The sequence below is a fragment of the Vanessa atalanta genome, chromosome 17, assembly GCF_905147765.1.
Source record: "Vanessa atalanta chromosome 17, ilVanAtal1.2, whole genome shotgun sequence".
Taxonomy (NCBI): Eukaryota; Metazoa; Arthropoda; class Insecta; order Lepidoptera; family Nymphalidae; genus Vanessa; species Vanessa atalanta.
In genome coordinates, this window is record NC_061887.1 from 2,287,962 (window position 1) to 2,308,028 (window position 20,067).

Genomic DNA, 20,067 nt, shown 5'->3' on the forward strand with positions numbered 1-20,067 from the left:
ATAGTTTTAAAATATAGGTTTAGGTTTAAAGATTATTTATTCTCATAAAGTTAAATCATTACATCACTTACATGAGAACACAATTTTAAAAAAATTAAAACTACTTACAGATATTCGTTGTCGTACTTACATTTTCCACTGTAGAAAATAACATACAAATCATGAAATCATCAAACACAAATACGATTCTACATACTTAGACAGATCTTTTGTAATAATGTATTGGGACAGTCGCTTTTTGAATATGTCGAACGAGTCAATATTTTTAATGTCTGAGGGTTTATTGTTATAAAGAAGCGCACCGTCATATGCTATTGCAGTTTGACCGAACTTGGTACGAGTCTTAGGCAAAACAATGAGACTCTCACGTCGAGTGCAGGGGCGCCCAAGTTTTTATATATACACTAACGGATTCCTTATTTTAAAATTTTAACCAACTATTAAAACTTAGATCGATTTAAATTGAAACCTATGGTTTGGTTCTTCATAACTGCGTAGTATAATATCCTGAAGTCTATGTTTGTATTTTGGACTATTAAATTTTTCTAAAAAAAAAGATAAGTGTAACAAAAAATAGTTTTATTTGGTTTATTGAAAAATTGGTTTTTACAATTAAAAAATAGTTGAAGCACTGGTTTTATTTTTAACAAGATGTATTGCCTCCACATGCCCTTATTATAGTTTCTAATCGGTTCCGCATAAATCTAATTATATTTATTAAGCTGTCTTGCGGATTATTGTTCCATTCTTGTGAAATCGCTGTTCTTAGTGCTGTCACTATTGTGAGCACAGGATTTCTCGCCTATACGACTGCTTTTAAACTGTCCAAAACATGCTCATTGGGATTAAAATCCAGTTGGCCAATATATGGTACGCATGTATCTCAACCACTTCGCAATATTGTCGATGCAGCGGCGTGGAGTCGGGCATTATCTTGCACCACAGTAAATTTTTCGCCTATTAATCTCATATAAGCTAAAACTCCTGAGCTTCTAAAACTCCTATTTTACATTGTTGTGGCATCAAACCACCTCTTCTACTGTTTTGAGAAACTATGTCGATGAACACGAGTTGCGTTAGACCGATCATCGAAATGACACCCCACCACCATAAACGAACCGCCTTCAAAAGGAACACGCTCCTCAGTGCAAGTTTGAGCACATCTCGCCCCACATCGACTATAAATTCTTCTGCAACATATAAACATGTCCTACACTCATCGAACTCATGAACAATTTATAGGCCCATTAGTCTTCAGTTAAATTAAGATGTTCACGCGCACTTCTTAAAATGAACTTATCTGTGATCTGCAGAACCATTTGCTAGTCTAAAAGGGGTGATTACCTCTTCCTTAAGCCACCTTCATATTGTTCCTGCACTCATGTCGAAACCGATTTGGTAGGTAAGTTGAAACAATAAATCGGTCGTCACGACGGGTGGTTGCTCGAGTTCTGCTGGTATCAAATCTCCTTTTGTAAGAACCGGTTTCTACAAGCCCTCGGTATACTCTAGAAACTGTAGACTGGTATACATTCAAATTTCTAGCAATTGTTCGTTGATCCAAGCCTTCCTGCACCAATGCCACTATATGAGCGGCTTGTTTGGACAAAGCTTAAGAATTTATGGTTACGGAACATTTGTTGAGTTTAAAAGACGCAAATAAATTGCAAATAAACAAAAAATAAAAATTCAATCTGTTAATAACACGCGAATTTGAGACTATGCATACATTTATGCTATAATTTTATCTTTTACTCCAGTTCTTTTTTTATTTTTATTTTAATTATTCATGGACAGTCTCGATCTTTTCATTTAGTTTAATCTTAAAAGTTTGCATACATCAAATATATTAATTCGAAAGTGATCCTGGACTATGATGCAGTTTATGAGTCTATCAATAATATATATAAATAAACCCTATTTATACATATTATTTAATCAAAATTGAACTGTTAACATAACGCACTAACATGGTTGCAAATAATGTGTACGCGAGCAAATGACATTTCTTTTTTATATTCGAAAGCAAGTCATGGCTGTGCGGTATTTATGTACCAGACAAGACAACTGCTAGATACCAGATAAAGGGGTTCCTTCAAAAGATAACCAGCTATGTAGTCTAGAATCCGCGATAGGACCCCCCAGGTCCTGACTGATTCTAATGACCTTTAATTCATTGAGGCATCTGCCTTCATCGGTCATCCAATATGGTCCTTCGTACGCATTCGGCAGCACTCCACAGCGGAGGCGAGGCTAGTCTCAATTGTGTTCGGAGGGCCCAAACTAGGAAACGTCTCAATCTAGTAGGTTCTGCCCCGACCATTACCTATTTGACTTCTCCCCACGCCCTCCCCTCGTACACCTCGAAGGAAGGCTGTGCCGTAATGTCGCTCGTACGAACCACGCTGCTAAACAGAGAAGTACTAGAAGCAGCTCGTGTGCACTCCATAAGATAGCCACTAGACGAACGAGGCTTTTTTAATCAATACTAATGTTACAAAGAGGTAAAATTTGTTTGTTTGTATCTAAGGGGTAATCCCCGGAACTAAAAAAAATATCCAATTGTAAAATAGTTGACTGGTAGAAATTAGTACTACATTATTCTTGAGTGCTATAAGGTGTAAATTATATAACTAAATTCAAATCAATGTCTTTTATAATAGTATGCATGTTCATATTTTTCGAAGTAAATGTCATTCGTCCTCTAGACAAATTTATTTTTATTTGCACGGAGGACGTACAAAAGAACAGCAATAGTAACTTTGTCCTATCTTGCTCCGGAAACTAAGTTAATGTTCGCTCGTCACGAACTATACAGATTTTATCGACACAACATAAGACTACTGTCAATACATACACAAGCCAGTTTTCTTCCACATGACATTTAAAAAAAAAAAATATGAAAACAAATAGAGCAAATTAGTGTTAATGAAGTGATTTGAAAGCACACGTTCAAGTAAATGAAAAAGCCTTAAGTTAAGTCCACTTCAAACAAGCAAGGAAGCGTTGGGCGTGTAAAAAAATGTTCAATACAATCTATGCTTTATAAATATGTAAATACGGTACATATTTGTACAAAGTGCAAAATTGTTCAAAACGCGCATGATTCCTTGAACAAACGGCAGTTTTGTGTGTCTTCATCGTGCTATTTTAAGCCTTAATACCTTAATCGTAAAGTTTTATTCTATTAAAGTTAACTTACTGTCGCACTACAGATACGCTTCCGCGTTTTAAGGATTTTTGAAGTACGTATTACAATTGTATATACATAGTCTCCAGCATTGTCCTTTATTTGAGGTCGATATACTTTTAAATATATTTAATACAAACTCAATTCATATTGATGCAGAAAATCTTATATATTTACATTAATTGTATGTTCCTACAAGTTATAATTACTATTACTTGTGTAAGAATTAATGACGCTAATTAATGTTTTATTTAATCGTAAGCTATATTTTTTATATACATTTGTATTCGGCATCGGTGACTAACATAAGGTCCTAGTTTTACAATAAGAATATTAATTTATTATCATATTGTATAATGTGTAAAATACTGTGAACATAATTACGTACTTGTGATAATTAAACACAATACCTACATAAATATAAAAACCGCGTGAAATCACGTTTTTTAATCTGTAATTTCACAATGTGTAATGAATTATTTTAGGTTAAGGTTTAACTGTATTCTGCCTAGAGATTAGATTAATTGATTGTATTAATTTTTTATTATATTTGTTTCAATTAGTATTCTTGTCACAAATCATAGACAATAGTACGAGTACGTAATGTAATTTTTATAGTATACGAATGCACGCATTGGAAGTGTTTCGTAGACTGTTTTTAGGGCAGGTCCATCCAGTCGTAGCGCGAAGCGGCGGCGCGGCGCAGTGCGGCGCTATCGAGCGGCGGCGCGAGGGGCGCGGGATAGAGCGGTGACTATCGATAATTTGACGATGTATCGATTTTACTCGATTCTAGTTATTATTTAATTACTTAGATTTTTGTTAGAAAATCTATGAATATCAGTCTATGTTTCTTTTTTTAAATGATTTACTCTTGTGATAATTGTAATTTTATATTATAAGTCTTGAATTTATTAAAATGTATTTAAATATTATTAAATACACTACAAATAAGAAATAAATAATATTTGGAATACATTTAACTGCTTAAGTATAAATGATATAGGTTTTAATTTACTTCCCTTTTATGACTGAAGTTATGCACTTTAAATATTACTGTTATTAATATTACTATAAAAACTCGATTATCGATTCTAAATTTTAAATTGTGCCATCCCGAATGTAGTCGAAATTCGGAAAAGAATAGTAATGTCGATAGCGATCGGGCCGCGTCGTATCTCGGCCGTCAGTGTGCTCGCAGCCCCCGGGAGCGCGGGATGGGTGGCGCGCTGCTGCTCGCGCTGCTGGCGGCGGCGCGGGCCGGCGAGCCCAACGCGACCGACCTCACCGCAACCGACTTCACCGACCTCACCGCCCCCGACCCCGACCTCGAGGAGAGGACCCCGCTCTTCCCGGAGGACCTCTTCACCGAAGAAGAACGTCGTTCCGGCGCCATCGTCTTCCACGTGATAGGCATGGGCTACATGTTCGTAGCTCTCGCGATAGTTTGCGATGAGTTCTTCGTGCCGGCGCTGGACGTGATCATCGAACGACTCGCGATACGAGACGATGTCGCCGGCGCTACCTTTATGGCAGCCGGTGGTTCAGCTCCTGAGCTGTTCACATCTATTATCGGCGTGTTCGTGTCGTTCGACGACGTCGGCATAGGGACGATCGTCGGTTCAGCCGTGTTCAACATATTGTTCGTGATCGGTGCTTGCGCGCTGTTCTCGCGCACGACGCTGTCCCTCACCTGGTGGCCTCTCTTCCGCGATTGCACCTTTTACTCCATCAGCCTCCTTGTGTTGATATACTGTTTCCGTGATAATGTTATATACTGGCAGGAGGCGTTGGTACTGTTCTCTTTGTATGGAGCGTACGTGTTGTTCATGAGATGGAACCAGCAAGTGGAGAGGGCGGTGAAGAAGCTGATATACAAAAACAAGGTGACGAGAGTCAGGAGTACTGATCAGCTGATGCCTACGGTGAGCTCGCCCGCACAGACCTTGCATGCACTCAGACATGGATTTGGTTAACATATAAACGCACACTTTGATACAAATCAATCAGACAAAATTGGCACACTTATACTTGATACATCAAATCCATGTCGTTATAGGTAATAACTAGATAGAGCTTGTTATTTATTAGAAACATTAACCTGACCCATATAAGTATATATAATATTTATCGTTTCGATGTCGTAAAACTCACATGAAACTATAACCTTTCGTAATATTACATCCATTAGGTTCTATTATTCAAACGCGCAACATTAACTTTAATCTAAGGATAATTTACCAACGTTCGTGATTTCTGTACGCAAACATGAAACGTTTAAAATATCGAAAACAAAGTAGCGTAAGCTTTAATTTGTAGATCAAGATATCTCGATTGTACTATATTGTTACTGATTTAATGATTTCAAGTATCAAAACTATTGACATTCACGTGAACGTCATTTGGATATATATGACACGTTCGTATAGGTATTTTGTAAATGATAACTAGTTGATAAACACTACGGAGTTTATGATATTTTGTTTATTAGAAAGCGCTGTTTGAGGTGCGTTGTTATGGCGACTACTGACTCGCCCCGTACTCTGATTGCTTATGTAACGTTGGCGTGACCTCGTGTATATTTTGACTTGATTAAGCTCATGTATTTTTATTGCGTCGATTAGCAACAAAGTTCTTACGGGAGCCAGGAATTGGGTTAAATTTTATTACAACGTTCGCGTGTGGAACTATTATCCCATGTGGATCTTGAATGTCATAGCGTGATGATGTGATTTTTGTTATATGCATAGCTTATATACACACATAATAATATTACAAATTATGTTTGTTAATTGGTGCGATAATGTACGGGGTTCTATTTCAGAACCGTAATAGAACCGTAATAGGACCTGTCTGTGGGTTAAAAAGACAATTTTATGTAGAAGAAAAAAAAATGGTTCAATGATGTTACAACAATTTTTATCACAACATTCTTCAAGAAATGGAACTCGAATCGAGAATACACGAGAAATTCATTGAAGCATATAAATACTCTGATAGTAGCCACATATATATATCTAGTTGTTTCTAAAGAAATTTATTTCTGAAATTCGAATGGTTATAATGGGTAGCACAGAATTATTTGATGAGTTAATAATTAAATGTAATTACTAAAAAAAAATTATATTTGTTCAACCTAAACTGCAAAATATACGTCATATTCTAATATTAAAATTCACATTCCACACCGGAGTAACCGTAATGCTAGTGTAATTTTCAAATTAAAATTACACTAGCATTAACGTTAATTTAAAAACCATCATTACAACTTTTTTTTTTCTCAACATTCCATTATACAAAAATGAAAATACGTTACAAAACAAGAATGATTTATTTTACATTTAAAATGCGGTTTTATTCTGAACAATAATGATAAAATGCAAAATACTTTTTAAACGAACCGTATTCTCGCTACGTTGGTTGCTACGATAGGCTACGAGCCTACGAGGGAGCTACGCGAATGTAGTATAAAATATACCTGACTGTTCAAATGATGCATTGTTATGTTGAGCGAGTCTCATATCAATAAAACCATCAACCAAAGGTCCTTCTGATGACTAATAAGAAGAAAATATAAGATAATTAGTTAAAATATCATTAAATAAAAAAAAACACACAAATATTAATTATAATTATTGAAACTAAAAGGAGCACATTAACATTGTCCTTAGTTAACAAATTGCTTTGTTTACGATAATTATTTAATAAAAAAATAAAAATAATAAAATTTCAATAAAGTAATTGATAACATCCAATAATTTAAGTTTTCGTAGACGTTTTTATATGAGATAGAGATGATGAGAGATGCGGTAAATGTTTGTATTTTCATAACGGAAACACTGCAATGCATCTTGGCTCTGATATCTTCATCTACAGACATCACATATAAAATATACCTAACATTCCAAGTTCTCAAGATCTCTGCCAACTTCGCTTGCACATTATTCGCAGTCAACTTTGATCATTATAAGTTAAGATCAGATACGTTTAAAAGGATTTAGCGATCTCTGTAATAATCTTTTGATATATTTTCAAAGTGTTGCTTTGTTGTAAAAATATTGTTGGAAGTTGTTAAGTTTCTTTAAATAAAATGATAAATCTTTCTAACAATATTTTAATCATGTTGTTTTTTTTTTAACTTCGTTAAAAGCTAATTATGTGATTGGAATTCAAGTACTTTAGACACATGTATATTTCATTAAGATAGATAGATGCGACTATATAATGAATATTAAGGATTGTCCGTTTAAGCAATGAAACCATCATAGATATATATCTACTATATGTCGTGAACAAGACATTCGTAGATAATGTCTAAATATCGAGCTCCACCGAATAAAAATAAAAAAACATGGTAAATATCCCGTTTTAAATACTTGTAGTAATAAAACTAACCATGTTAATTTAAAATCTATCACAGATATTCAAAATTGTTGTATATGATATATATATATATATCTTTTTAAATAAAGTTCGCGACAAAATTATAGTTCTTTATTAGTATCTAATTTATTTTTAACAATTATCTTAATTATTTTGAAAATGCAACCCCGGTGATCTTAAGTATTTTCGTAAATAATGAATAATATTCGCCTGTGAAACTTCCTAAATTGGAACAGCTTACACGTATAACACTCGTCTCGGCTGACTGGATACGAGCAGATAGACATGTATTTCGAAGGAAATGATTTCAAATATCTAGGAGAATTCATTTTATCTCTTGGACGTCCAGGTAGATAACTTGTGAAATTGTAAATCTTATAATATTCGTGTAATTGTCTGCTTACAAACTGATAGAAATATCAGTTTGTAAGCAGACAATCTGAATTTGGATAGATGGATGTTTGTGTAATCACGCTAGAACGGCTGAACGGCTAACATTCTGGAATAGAACATACGTAATTTTTTATCCCTAAAACCTGCATACAAAACCCCTCCACCAACACACGTGAGCGAAGACGCAGACGGTAACTGTAGTTTTTATATATCATTCCGAATATAATTCCGGTTTTCTAATGTTTTCTGATTCAAATAAGTTTTACAACTTAAGTATTATTAACTTTAATTATAGAACCGACGCTTTATTTATTAAATTATAGATAAAACTGACAATCAATTTCGATTAAGCCAAACGTTGCAAGTGGCAAACCGAGCTTGCAAGACTGAGTTTTTATTTTTTTAATTAATTTCATTTACTATTGATCGATTTAAAAAAATCATCGTGATATAACATGTATCAGATGCAAATCTGCTGAACATGTATCGACATATAAAAGTATATCCAACAAATGACATAGCTGCGAGGTAGAATACGTTCCAACCCTTTTTTATAAGACTGCTTTTAAAGAAAAGATTTGAAGCCCAGAAGAGAGACATTAATCTTCAATAATTCTGTTTTGTAATTATTCATTACATTATATGTAGAGAACATTATTTCGATTTTGTTTATAGACAAGTTACACAAAATCAATTCATCCGGACGATGCCGCTTTCGATATAAATGTTGTCTAAATTTAAAATAAGAATGCTTCTATTCTATAAATGAATTTTATGAATGAAGTGCTTATAACAACCATTTACCAAAAATACAACGCGAGATATTAATAACTGTCAAGAGAATGAGGCTGAACCTTTAAAGACGAACAACAGAGATTCAAGCAACAATAGTTTTGGTATCTGTATTTAAAATGGCGCTATATTAATCAAATTCCTCTACTCACTTTATATCTTCGGGTATTTATTTATTTAATATATATAAAAATCATCTACAAACAAGGTTTATTATTTAATACAGGATTTATATTAATATATGATAAAAAATAGTGGAGTTAAAATTCAATTGCCTTATACAAAACATACCTATGATTTTTGATTGATAGTAAAGAGTAACTACTGATATTCTTTGCTATTCTCATCTACATTCGTAACTGGTGCTAGCTTTACATTCATCAAAATCTTGTAAAATTATGATCAAAGCTGCTTGTAGGAACTGAATAAAACATATTACAAATGAAAACAGATGGCAAAATTTTTAAACATAATTTACTAGACACGATTAAAAATGTAAGAAAATATTTTTGATTGTGAATTCAAATTTCAGAATTTGTTGATAATTTTTGTATCAATTGATAGATACGATAATCGTAAAACATGTTACAACTTCAAATATTACTGGTGTTGACTTTTTCTATCGCCAAAATCAAAATATTCTTTATGCGAGTAGGCTCATAAAAGCACTTTCGAATCGACACGTTACAGTATTAAATTAAATTTAAAGCTACCACCGGTTCGTAAAGTAAATTCTATCTAGAGGAACAGACAAGAAACTCAGTAGTTACTCTTTTCCACCATTTCAATTACAGACTATGTCAATAAACAAAAAATATTTTTTAGCCGCCTAGAAGTAAAACAATATTAAGTCCAAGGTTTTTTATCTTTAATATTATCATGCATTGAGTAATATGCCTTGTTTGTCTACTCTACTGTTTTTACCTATCTGTCTGTACCTAATGGCAATTCGTATTGCTTTTTAGGTTTCAATGGTAAAGTAGTCTGTGTAATAGGCTTGTTTCCAGTAATAATAAATCGGATGGCTTTGAGTTTCTAATGATAAATCATGATAATTAGTAAATAAAAAAACAACTTTTCTACAAAAATAATAAAAGATTAATTATATTTTTGGAAAATAAAATCGACAAAATGAGGCATTTAATCACGTGACATTAAACACCAATCAGAGTCGCGTTACGTCACACCTCGCGAAACAAGCGCGGAACGCTACGTTGTTGCAATCAATTATCATTATGGCAGATAAACTGGGGGTACTACTTGGTTCTGGATCTTTCAAACACTCTGCGATTATTGACAAACTTTGTTTTTTCAACATATATCTTCTTGGCATTCGAACTTCGTTGGTATACAACCTGGTTTCATGCGCACTTGTGTCTTTACCCATAATATGATACTCTGTATAATTAGTCATATCATTTGGCAACTAAAAAAATAAAAAGAGTTTGAATAATTACATTTTATAAAACGAAAATAATATTTTAATTCAAACAAATCATAAAATCCTATTCTAGTCCTAACATTTTATAGGTTATGTGTGATATATTATATTTGCTAAATTCATTTCTTTTACTATACATTTATAAATAGATATATCAAGTTGTATTTAATACTTACATCGAAATGATCTTCACAGAAATAAATTGTGGAATTAGTTGACAAAATAAGAGCATCTTGCCTCCATGCCATTTAACCACTTTATTCGTATTTATTTATTGTTTGGTACGTATATGAATAATTTGTCTGGCGTTTTTATCGTTGTACTTTCACATTGGGACACCATACAGTATTTATAATACGAGGAATTCATTATTTATTAAAAAACACAATTGACTGTCATACACAAACACGGCTGTTTCGCGAGGTGTGACGTCATTCAAGACGCCATGACAATCTTGGCCTTTTTCGCGGTCAATTTCAAGTTCATTTCTAAAAACTCAAAATACTAACATAAAAAACCTATTTTTCTTAAAATAGTATATTTTTGGGGTGAAATAGATGCTAAGCTATAGTTTTAAACTAATTTCCAAATTTTGTCAACTAGCCTATTGCCCACAAGCGGCACGGCATAGTTGGCGTCGTCTGGACGGTGTAAGAACTGATATATTCTCGCTTAGCCAATGTCTATGGGCCAAGCTGACCAACTTGTGTGGCCAACTTTCTTGTCTTTGTTTTTAAAATAAATAAATCGAAAAACAATAATCTGAAATAATTGTGCCTCCTCGTGCGAAGTCGAGATATCAGGGGCAGATGTAGCTGTATCGCGTAAAAACAAATTCGTACCGCGGGGATTTTATTTTTTTTAATCCATTCGTTAACTTTATCGTAACAGATACTTTTTTAGCGTGACACGCAAGTAATTTAAAATTTTTATATTTCTGGTCGTACCAGTAACCTGATTCAACATGGTTGACTGAAGTTACGCAAAAGTTATTTATAACTTTTAATAACAGGTGTAATAAAAGAAAATATACTCGTTAATTTGAAAAAAAAAAAATTAATGTAGTTGTTAGTGTGTTTGTTTTATTGCTACGAATATATACTAAATAATATGTAGAATTGACTTTTATAACCAATTTAGTAAGATTCCAGTCAATATCAGACGTGCGTGATTAAATCTTAATATTAAATTTCTAAACTTCACATATAATAATATTTTCAAAAAGTTTTTGTATTATAAAATAAAATTTAAATTTATTATAATAATAAGCAAAGTATGTATTATTACGAGTAATATTATGTAATACAAACAAATTTAGGGCTCACATTCAGTAATAAGCTGTAAAAAGCTTTAGGATGAGTTTCAGTTAAGCCTTAAATTAATGAATTCACGAACGAGGCTCGGCGCCGTAAATATATTAATAAAAAAAAAATGGTTACAAGTATTCAGAAACAAAACAAGGTTAAAATTTAAGTACCGTCTACTTATTATGCTTACGCTTCGTTCTAGTATCGTCCAGTTTGAACGATAATAGTATAATTACAAAGACACGAGACGCAATCTCTTACGTACCATCGGCAGCCCAGCCTTTGCCCAGCCAGTATTTGCAATACCAATACCATCCCATACCATGCCATACCATAACAACATAATTCAATTCGTAGAAAAGAATACAGTCGATATTCCTTTTTTTCTTCTTTTTGTCGTTTTTTTTTTTTTTCGGTCGTGTCTATAACCCGAACCGGTTCGTGATGGTAGCTTTAAATTTTATTTAAAATATCAATTCAAAAGTGCTTGCAAAAACTTACGTGAATGTAGTAAAATTGTGATTACGTTGTGAGACTCACCGGCGGTATTTACAAAATTAAGAAGATTTGAAAAAAATAAAATTACTTATTTTTAATCATTACGGTTAGGATTTATTTAGCGTGAATGAATTTGATGCAATGTTGGTAAGTGCTCATATCTGCTCATATACATTCATAATGTAAATATATATATATATATATAATATGTATTTTAATAGTTTCTCATATTACCAATGCGCCACCAACCTTGGCAACTAAGCTCTTATGGTATCCAAGTATATATGGTGGTACCTACAAAATATTAGCAGTAGTATTAGTACAAAATTGATAAGTCTGGCTTACCGTATCTTTCGAACAATGCCCCTACTGGATATTTACCCTTAAGCTATTTGTAGTGAAAAGCGTTTTGTTCTCTTCTGTCGAAATTTAGGTTAGCTTTGACATATAAAAGACGACTTTTTTTCACGTTACGGTAAAAATAGTTCAGTTTTCATAGAAAAATATAGAAATGTGAAAAGTTTAGAACAAAAACGGTACATTCGTCGATGAATAAAAAAAAAATTTTCATTGAATAAAAACTTATTTGGGCGTGTTAAGAGTGTATCGCGTTACGTTTCTGACGCCATTTTTTTATTGACGAGATTTATTTTCACCGACAACAAGATAACCGAAAAATATATCGATTTGATTATCGATATTTCTTTACCAGGTTATTCGATTGTTATTTCTTTTAGATAAATTGATGAGAAAGTTATCTTGCTGCGATTAGTCGACCTTCTATATAGTAGAATTGTAATCAGAAGGTCACAAGTATTCATAAATGTTTCTCTTAAGAGATTTCAATTAATTAATGCCATCAAACGAGTTCAAAGAAAGTTTCAATTTAATACACAACGATCTTCCTCGTTGCCCGTATTGGGTAGAAATTTGAGACGGGTCAGTTAAGGACAAATATTTACTGTATAATTTCGCAAGTGAACATTTTTAGATGGGGCAGTAAATATTTGTCACAAATTAAAACTTCTAATCAATTTAACGTTCTTGAACAGCACTTTTCTTTACATTGACGACCTCCGTGGTCGAGTAGTGTTTACACCGGTTTTCATGAGTACGCCACTCCGAGTTCCCGGGTTCGATTCCCGGCCGAGTCGATGTAGAAAATGTTCAGTAATTTTCTATGTTTATTGTCTTGGGTCTGGGTGTATGTACCGTCGTTACTTCTGATTTTCCATAACACAAGTGCTTTAGCTACTTACATTGGGATCAGAGTAATGAATGTGATGTTGTCCAATATATTTATATTATTTATTTTTATTAATATTGATCTAGTTGAAGCATAACTAAATAAAAATTGGTAACAGGATGTAGTTTTAACGATATAAGTTTATTCTTCCGTATATCTAGCCCCTAGAAGCTATTCTAGATTAAAGTCGTCATGCATAATCTGAATTTGGCAAAATATTGCATCTCATTCTTATGTGGCTGATGGGTTTACTAGTCAGTTTTAACTCAGTTCAGTTAAGTGAAAAACTATTGAGTTTTTTTTGTATAAGAATTCACATGAGTAACCAGGAGACAGTTGACAGTGTTATAGTATCGTATCTCGGAAAGCACTCTCGTGAAGCTGTTAGTTCTGCGACCTGCACCTGATATATATTTGGTTGCGTCGGACATCCAGTTGGGTTGTGAGAATGTCGGAAATATATTGCATCTGTATTTTCAGAACTTGTTCTAGCATGTCCCAAAGAAAACCTAAAATGTGAAATTTAATATAATTCTGTCATTTTTAGGAAATAGGAAGCGAAAATTTTCGCTGTTAGTAATATTAAGCATTCCTTACATCGACAATGCGCCACCAACCTTGGGAACTAATATGTTATGTCCCTTGTGCTTGTAGTACACTAGCTCATTCACCCTTCAACTCGGATGACATAAAGTATTGTTAATTGGCGGAAATATATCTGATGAGTGGGTACCTTCCAAAAATCACACGCTTTTTGCACGTCCGCCTACCAATATAATAGAAAAAAATCTGAAACACTTCAATGAGAACTTCACCATGTCCAATACATATAAGACCAGTAATCAAAAAGCTTAACTTATAAATCTAAAAAAAATTATAAACAAACAGGCTTAAGAACCTAAGTTTTTAAATATAAAAAATCGGTAACAATATTGGTGAGTCGTTATTAAAAACGTAAACGGTTCAAATGAAGGCAATAATGATATATCTCTATATTACAGATTATTAGACGAATGGCTCTAACAAGCGTGTGCATCGCGTAATCAGCTGTGAACCGAAGCGATTTGAATGCATTACGATGCTTGGCAATCTCCGAAATGGTTTACACAAGCAGGAATTACATTAGCTGCTTTATATAGTATTAAATTAATACTAATATCGACTTTATATATATTGTAGAGGAATATTAGGGAATAGGTGTAATAAAAGTTAGCAGTAAACTCCTTAACCACCACGCTTGTTTTACTAGGTGGGTTTTGTGCAAGCCCGTCTGGGTACTACAAGCGATGTAAGGAATGTTTATTATTTTTTACAGCGGCAATGTTGTGGGCGGTGGTGACCACGTACCATCAGGTGGTCCATAGGCCCATCCGTCTACGTATTTTTTTTTAGAAAAGCTGTTCCATTATGCACAGACATATTAACATTCGGGATATTTTTCTTCGTCAGATGAATTTAAATTACTGATGCACATGAAAGGTAGACCTTGTTTGAATTTGAACCCGTGATCTTCGAGTCTTGGCGAGTTTTATCTATAAGCCATGCTGCCTTTTTGGAGAATAGAATCCTTATTCCAATATCGAGTTTGTGGATATATGTTTTAAATGCCTGGTTAAACGTTACATCCCTTTTTAAGGAAAGCTTTTTTTATACGAGATGGTATTTCCAATTTATTTACTACGAAGTACAAAGTCCAAAATTTCAAATTTATTCTCTACAAAGTATCCAAATTGTATTTTTAATTACATATATTTCTTAATATAACGGTTTCTATTTTTGAATTTGAATATATGTATCTTTTGAAGATAGATAACGAATGCGAGTTGAGCAACAGCTGCCTTACAATTTTATACAATATATAAACTTTAGCGTGTTTATATTTTTTGCACTGTATCACACAATTAGCATTTGAAAATGTTTTCAACAGACTGCCTACACTTCGTCAAGTAGTCATTATATCTAGCCAACGCTTTATATGGAACATGGCCGGTTTTTCAGAAATAGGCCACATTATATTGCATAGTGAAACAGTGCCCTTAGCCGCATCGTTAGTGAGTCTTCAAAAGTGTTTTTCGTTACGTATTTAAAATATGTTAAATGTTTTTACACAGATAGGTTACGTTACTTAATTACTGAAACATGATATTTACATTTATGCCAAAATAATATGTAATTAGTATTTCTGTAAATGTCCCACTGCTGGACAAAAACCTGTCCATTCCACCACGCAGCTCCAATGTGGTTTGATTCTTTATCCGACACATGCAAGTTCCCTCACGATGTTTTCCGTCACCGTCGAGCACGTGATGATTTGTTAACACAGATTATATAACTAGATTATTTAAAAATTGAACTCAAAATTGTAATTCTTAAATATACGCATTTTATGTAAAATCTCGATCCGTATAGGTTGGCGCGGCAACCGCAGATAAGCGGATTTTGCGGATAATTCGAAATATCGTATAAGGACGGAAATCCATACAGAATGCTTTTAACTTGTTTTATTTAGATCCATTACAATGACATGACGTTTGAAATATAAAAAAGGCGGCCGGACAAGTAGCCACGACCGCTGTAAGATGTTATGTCTCTTGTATCTGGCTTTGGCTCACTCACCTTACAAACCGAAACAAAACATTGCTAAGTATTTCTGTTTGGCAGGAGAATATGTGATACTTGAATGGTACCTTTCTTGCTAACTGATATTGATATGCTCGATAAGTGTATCTTGATTATTTTTATAGTACTTTGTCTTATGATATATGTATGTATGGCTGATCTATTTATAAACTTGGAGATAATATCGAGACTACCTTCGGGATGTTATTTAACAATATAGATAGGAATACTTACAGTTTTACAACACTAAAATCTATGCTGTTCAATGAGGAGACACTTATTTTTAATGCCCAACTGAAAAAAAATCTACTTAACCACTATACATAAACTTATACCAGAAGATGCAGTCCGTTTCGGAGTACTTAGTATATAATATTATTATATTAGAAGCTGTCCTTCAAGTGTGTCGCCTTCTTAAAATTTAAACAGTTGAAGTGACAAAAATGAATTTCATGTATATAATAATTCGAAACTTTTAATTAAAAAAAAAAAAACAAATTCGAGAATCAGTTGCGAAAACCATTACAACTATAACCGTATCAATGATCACGCTTATCTCAACACCGGTCCGGTTTGCCTACGAATTATCGGTAAAATTTTCATCCGGCCAGGCACGTCCGACCTCTATTAAAATGTGTTCGAGTCGAACAAATGGGCATAAATTCGACATTCGGTACGCGTTATTGAAACTACAGTACTTGGCTCAGCGCCAATTACATAGACATTTACGGAGACATTAGTATGATAAATATATTCACGTATTAATAAAACAATTGAAATAAAAAATGTACGAAGTACACGCGAAAAAAAAAGAAAGTGCTTTCCAACAACATACGTAATGTTGTGTAAATTTTATTAATTTGACTATTCAAGACTATCTATACCTAGAAGCAAATGTCTACCCTGTGCAGTTCAGAAACGTGCAATATATAATTAACGCCTTAACGCAATGTCAGTAATATTTACTTGGCATTTTGCAGCTTATCGTTAGTATGAACTAGTATAGATCCGAAATACTTCTTAAATATTATACTGTCAAACATCAATACTGTAAATTGATAACTTCAAATTATAATAAAATCTATTCAAGGAAAACATTAATAAATTTAAAAAAAATGAGGTTGAACGATCTCGCTTTCGATATTATTATATATCAAAAACCCGTGTGCGTCTGAACCAAAAAATAAATTTTAGCAATATTATACATAACCGTATACAATAGAAAGAGATAATATATACATACATACACAGAGATACACATAGAGAAAGAGAGGAAGAGGTCGCCTGGTAGCGCAACGCTTTTTTCTTACTACGTTAAGGAACTTGTTTCCAAAAATACTGAAAACTTTTATACGCTAAAGATTAGAAATAAAAAAACACTAACGACATAATAGTTTATAACAAAACTCAATGAAACGATCGCCTACATCCGGTTTTGATACTCATACTAGTTTTTAATAATTATTTTAAATATTAAATATACCACTGGTTTGGAATAAATGTCTCTCAAACATGAAGAAAAGAAACGAGAGGTACTCAGCGGGATATATATATTTATTCGACATTCAGTAAGCAAGTAAAATGCCTCTATACTGAGTAAAGCTTTTAAATTTGAGTGAGCCATAGCATTGTATATATATGTATATATGAGTGCTAACCACGAGTCTCAATTGCCTTATGAACATATTAAACCGTTTACCCACGGATTTCCTACACTCCGATTTTAGTATTAATAAAATTTGTTTTATTGAATAATACTTTAAGCGTGCTTAAAGTATTTTGTACTGATTGTATTCTTTATGCGGCGAATTTAAAATTATCCACGAAATCCGTTAATCTGCGGTCGCGGCGTCACCCAGTATGAACCGAGTGTGCTTAAAAGGTTTAATTAGGAATTAAAATTTTGAGTTTCATTTAAAAATTAGCTTTTTTTTTCGTTGAAAAAACGCATTCACGCGTTTCCCCACTTGAAGGATTACCTTGTAAAAAACCAGCGGTACGCACTCCCTTGTTTCGGAAGACGTGAGCATCAGTCTTGCTTGGATATCCCTGTAAGCCGAACAGGCGGGGCCTAGGGCAGTAAGACTTGATCGTTGATCTTTTTTAGTATTCGCGCCAAAGAGAACCCACACATCAACGATTAAAAATAAAAATTAAATGTGTCCATAATGTGTCTTAATAAATCCTTCAAGTACTCGTGATTTATAGATAGTCAGGGCCCAACCCTGCCATAGGTCTAGGGTAGGCCAGAATTTTATCTCTTTCTATCGTTATATTCTCTTTCCGTTGTCAGTCCATTTGTATGCTGAGATCGTTAAAATTACATAATAGATTTTGATGCGGTTTTTTTTAATAGATAGATTGATTCAAGAGGAAGGATTATATGTATGATACATGCACAATATAGTAGAGAAAAACTGATAATTTTAGAGGTTTCTGAAGTGATGACGTAAATAAACACATCTTTTTGTGCTTACATTGCGAACGCTGGCTGAACCCTACAAGATAGATCAAAATAATGTACTACATAAAAAGGTCTTCAAAAAAGTCGGAGATTTTATACATATGTCTATCTCTTAGGGATAACCCACAATAACCATTTTTTATCCTTTCCTTTTTACGAGAAATAATGGCTTACATTCGAAGCGATTTTAAGCAATACAGCATTAATCCTTATTTAATTAAATACGTTTTGCATTTAATATAGAATAATATAGGCCCTTTACAGCATGTATTTTAAATGAATATTTTCGAAAATATTACAGATTTAAAACGCCGAGACATTATACGCAGTTTGTATTGCCTGATAATTGAAAATAGTGAACGTTGTAAGACATTCTGTAGTATATTTAGTATCAGCATTATACCCGTGCGAAGCAAGGCGGTTCGCTAGTATTACTATAGAAGTTTTGGAAAAAAAAAACTAAGAAACACGTAACATTAAACAACTCTAGGTAGACGGAATATAGACACCATACTTTTTATTTTTATTTTGTTATCCTACCTAGGCCAGGATACTAAGAAAACGTTTTTAAACAATTGTATCGTCGGTACGGATATTAAAGACCCATTTTAATATCCGTACCAATTTTTCAAGTTCATCAGACATTTTAGAAATTGTGGGAATCACTTCCGTTAAATAGAAATACATATCAAACTAATAAAATCGCGTTAAAAAACTACATTTAGAACTACGATCTATTCACTCACGAAGACGCGCCCCTCCACGTTAGACTTAAGATATTTTAGTGTGCGTGAGACGACTAATGGTAAAGACAGCAAAATATACAGCACAGATAAAATAAAAAAATTAATCAAATCGCAGATCGCGCTTTAATGAGTAAATCGATCTTCAGACGCTAATTTTGATTATGAGTAAATTACACACAGTCCAGAATTTTATAACGACATTACTTCCTCTGATTAATAATTTAACTATTAATATTTAATAATTAAATATAGTATGTAATAATAACTTACTTGTAAACATTGTTTGACGGGTGTTTAGTCAAACAATTCTATTATATTAACAAATATACGAAACAAATAAAAGAAATCTTCATCCAGTCTAGACGTTGTATATACAAACGATAAAGAGTCTCATTAATTTCAACAATTCCCGTGGTCTATTGTCTTAAATAATGATCGTTAGCTTGAACATATTATTTAAGAATATGAGATATGAATTAAAGAAGAAAATGAGATGTTATTTCTTAAGATCATTCAAATATAATATTGTTAATATGTTCATAACAACAATTTCCATTGCTTTATTTTTCTTAGTCAACTTTCACATAAAAAAAAAACTTCAAGTCTATGACTTAATTTCTGATTTATAACGCTAATCACTAACAATAGTTAACGCCCCCGAATTCGCTTAGGGGTTGGTCGTCATGTGTTACTCAAATAAATATAAAGTCCTTCCTTGGAGCTGAAGCTCGCCTCATACCAAATTCCATCAAATTCGTTTAGTGATTTATTTGTGAAAGACAAACAGACAGACAGAGTTACTTTCGCATTTATAATATTAGTGTAGACTAGTTATCTATATACTAGCTATTATACTAGTTATTCGCCTACGTATGAAAGAGACGACCAGATGTTAGGTAACTTGTATCCTTTTCTACAACCTATATAGACACTCACAACGATTGAGTACTTATGACGTATCAAATAAACAAACTCCATTTTGTATTTA

At 33.1% G+C, this 20,067-nt stretch overlaps 1 protein-coding gene across 4 annotated transcripts in view; it reads left to right on the top strand.

Annotated features, from left to right (window-relative positions):
- Positions 1-4,396: 4,396 nt before the first annotated feature.
- Positions 4,397-20,067, top strand: part of LOC125070311 (sodium/potassium/calcium exchanger Nckx30C) — an 89,434-nt gene continuing 73,763 nt past the window's right edge. For 3 of the 4 annotated variants that reach the window (XM_047680120.1, XM_047680121.1, XM_047680122.1), the window contains exon 1: positions 4,397-5,115. In XM_047680120.1, coding sequence (XP_047536076.1) covers positions 4,408-5,115 — 708 coding nt within the window. In that variant the 5' untranslated portion in view covers positions 4,397-4,407. The remainder of the gene's footprint in view (positions 5,116-20,067) is intronic. The other variant, XM_047680123.1, reaches the window with a different exon arrangement.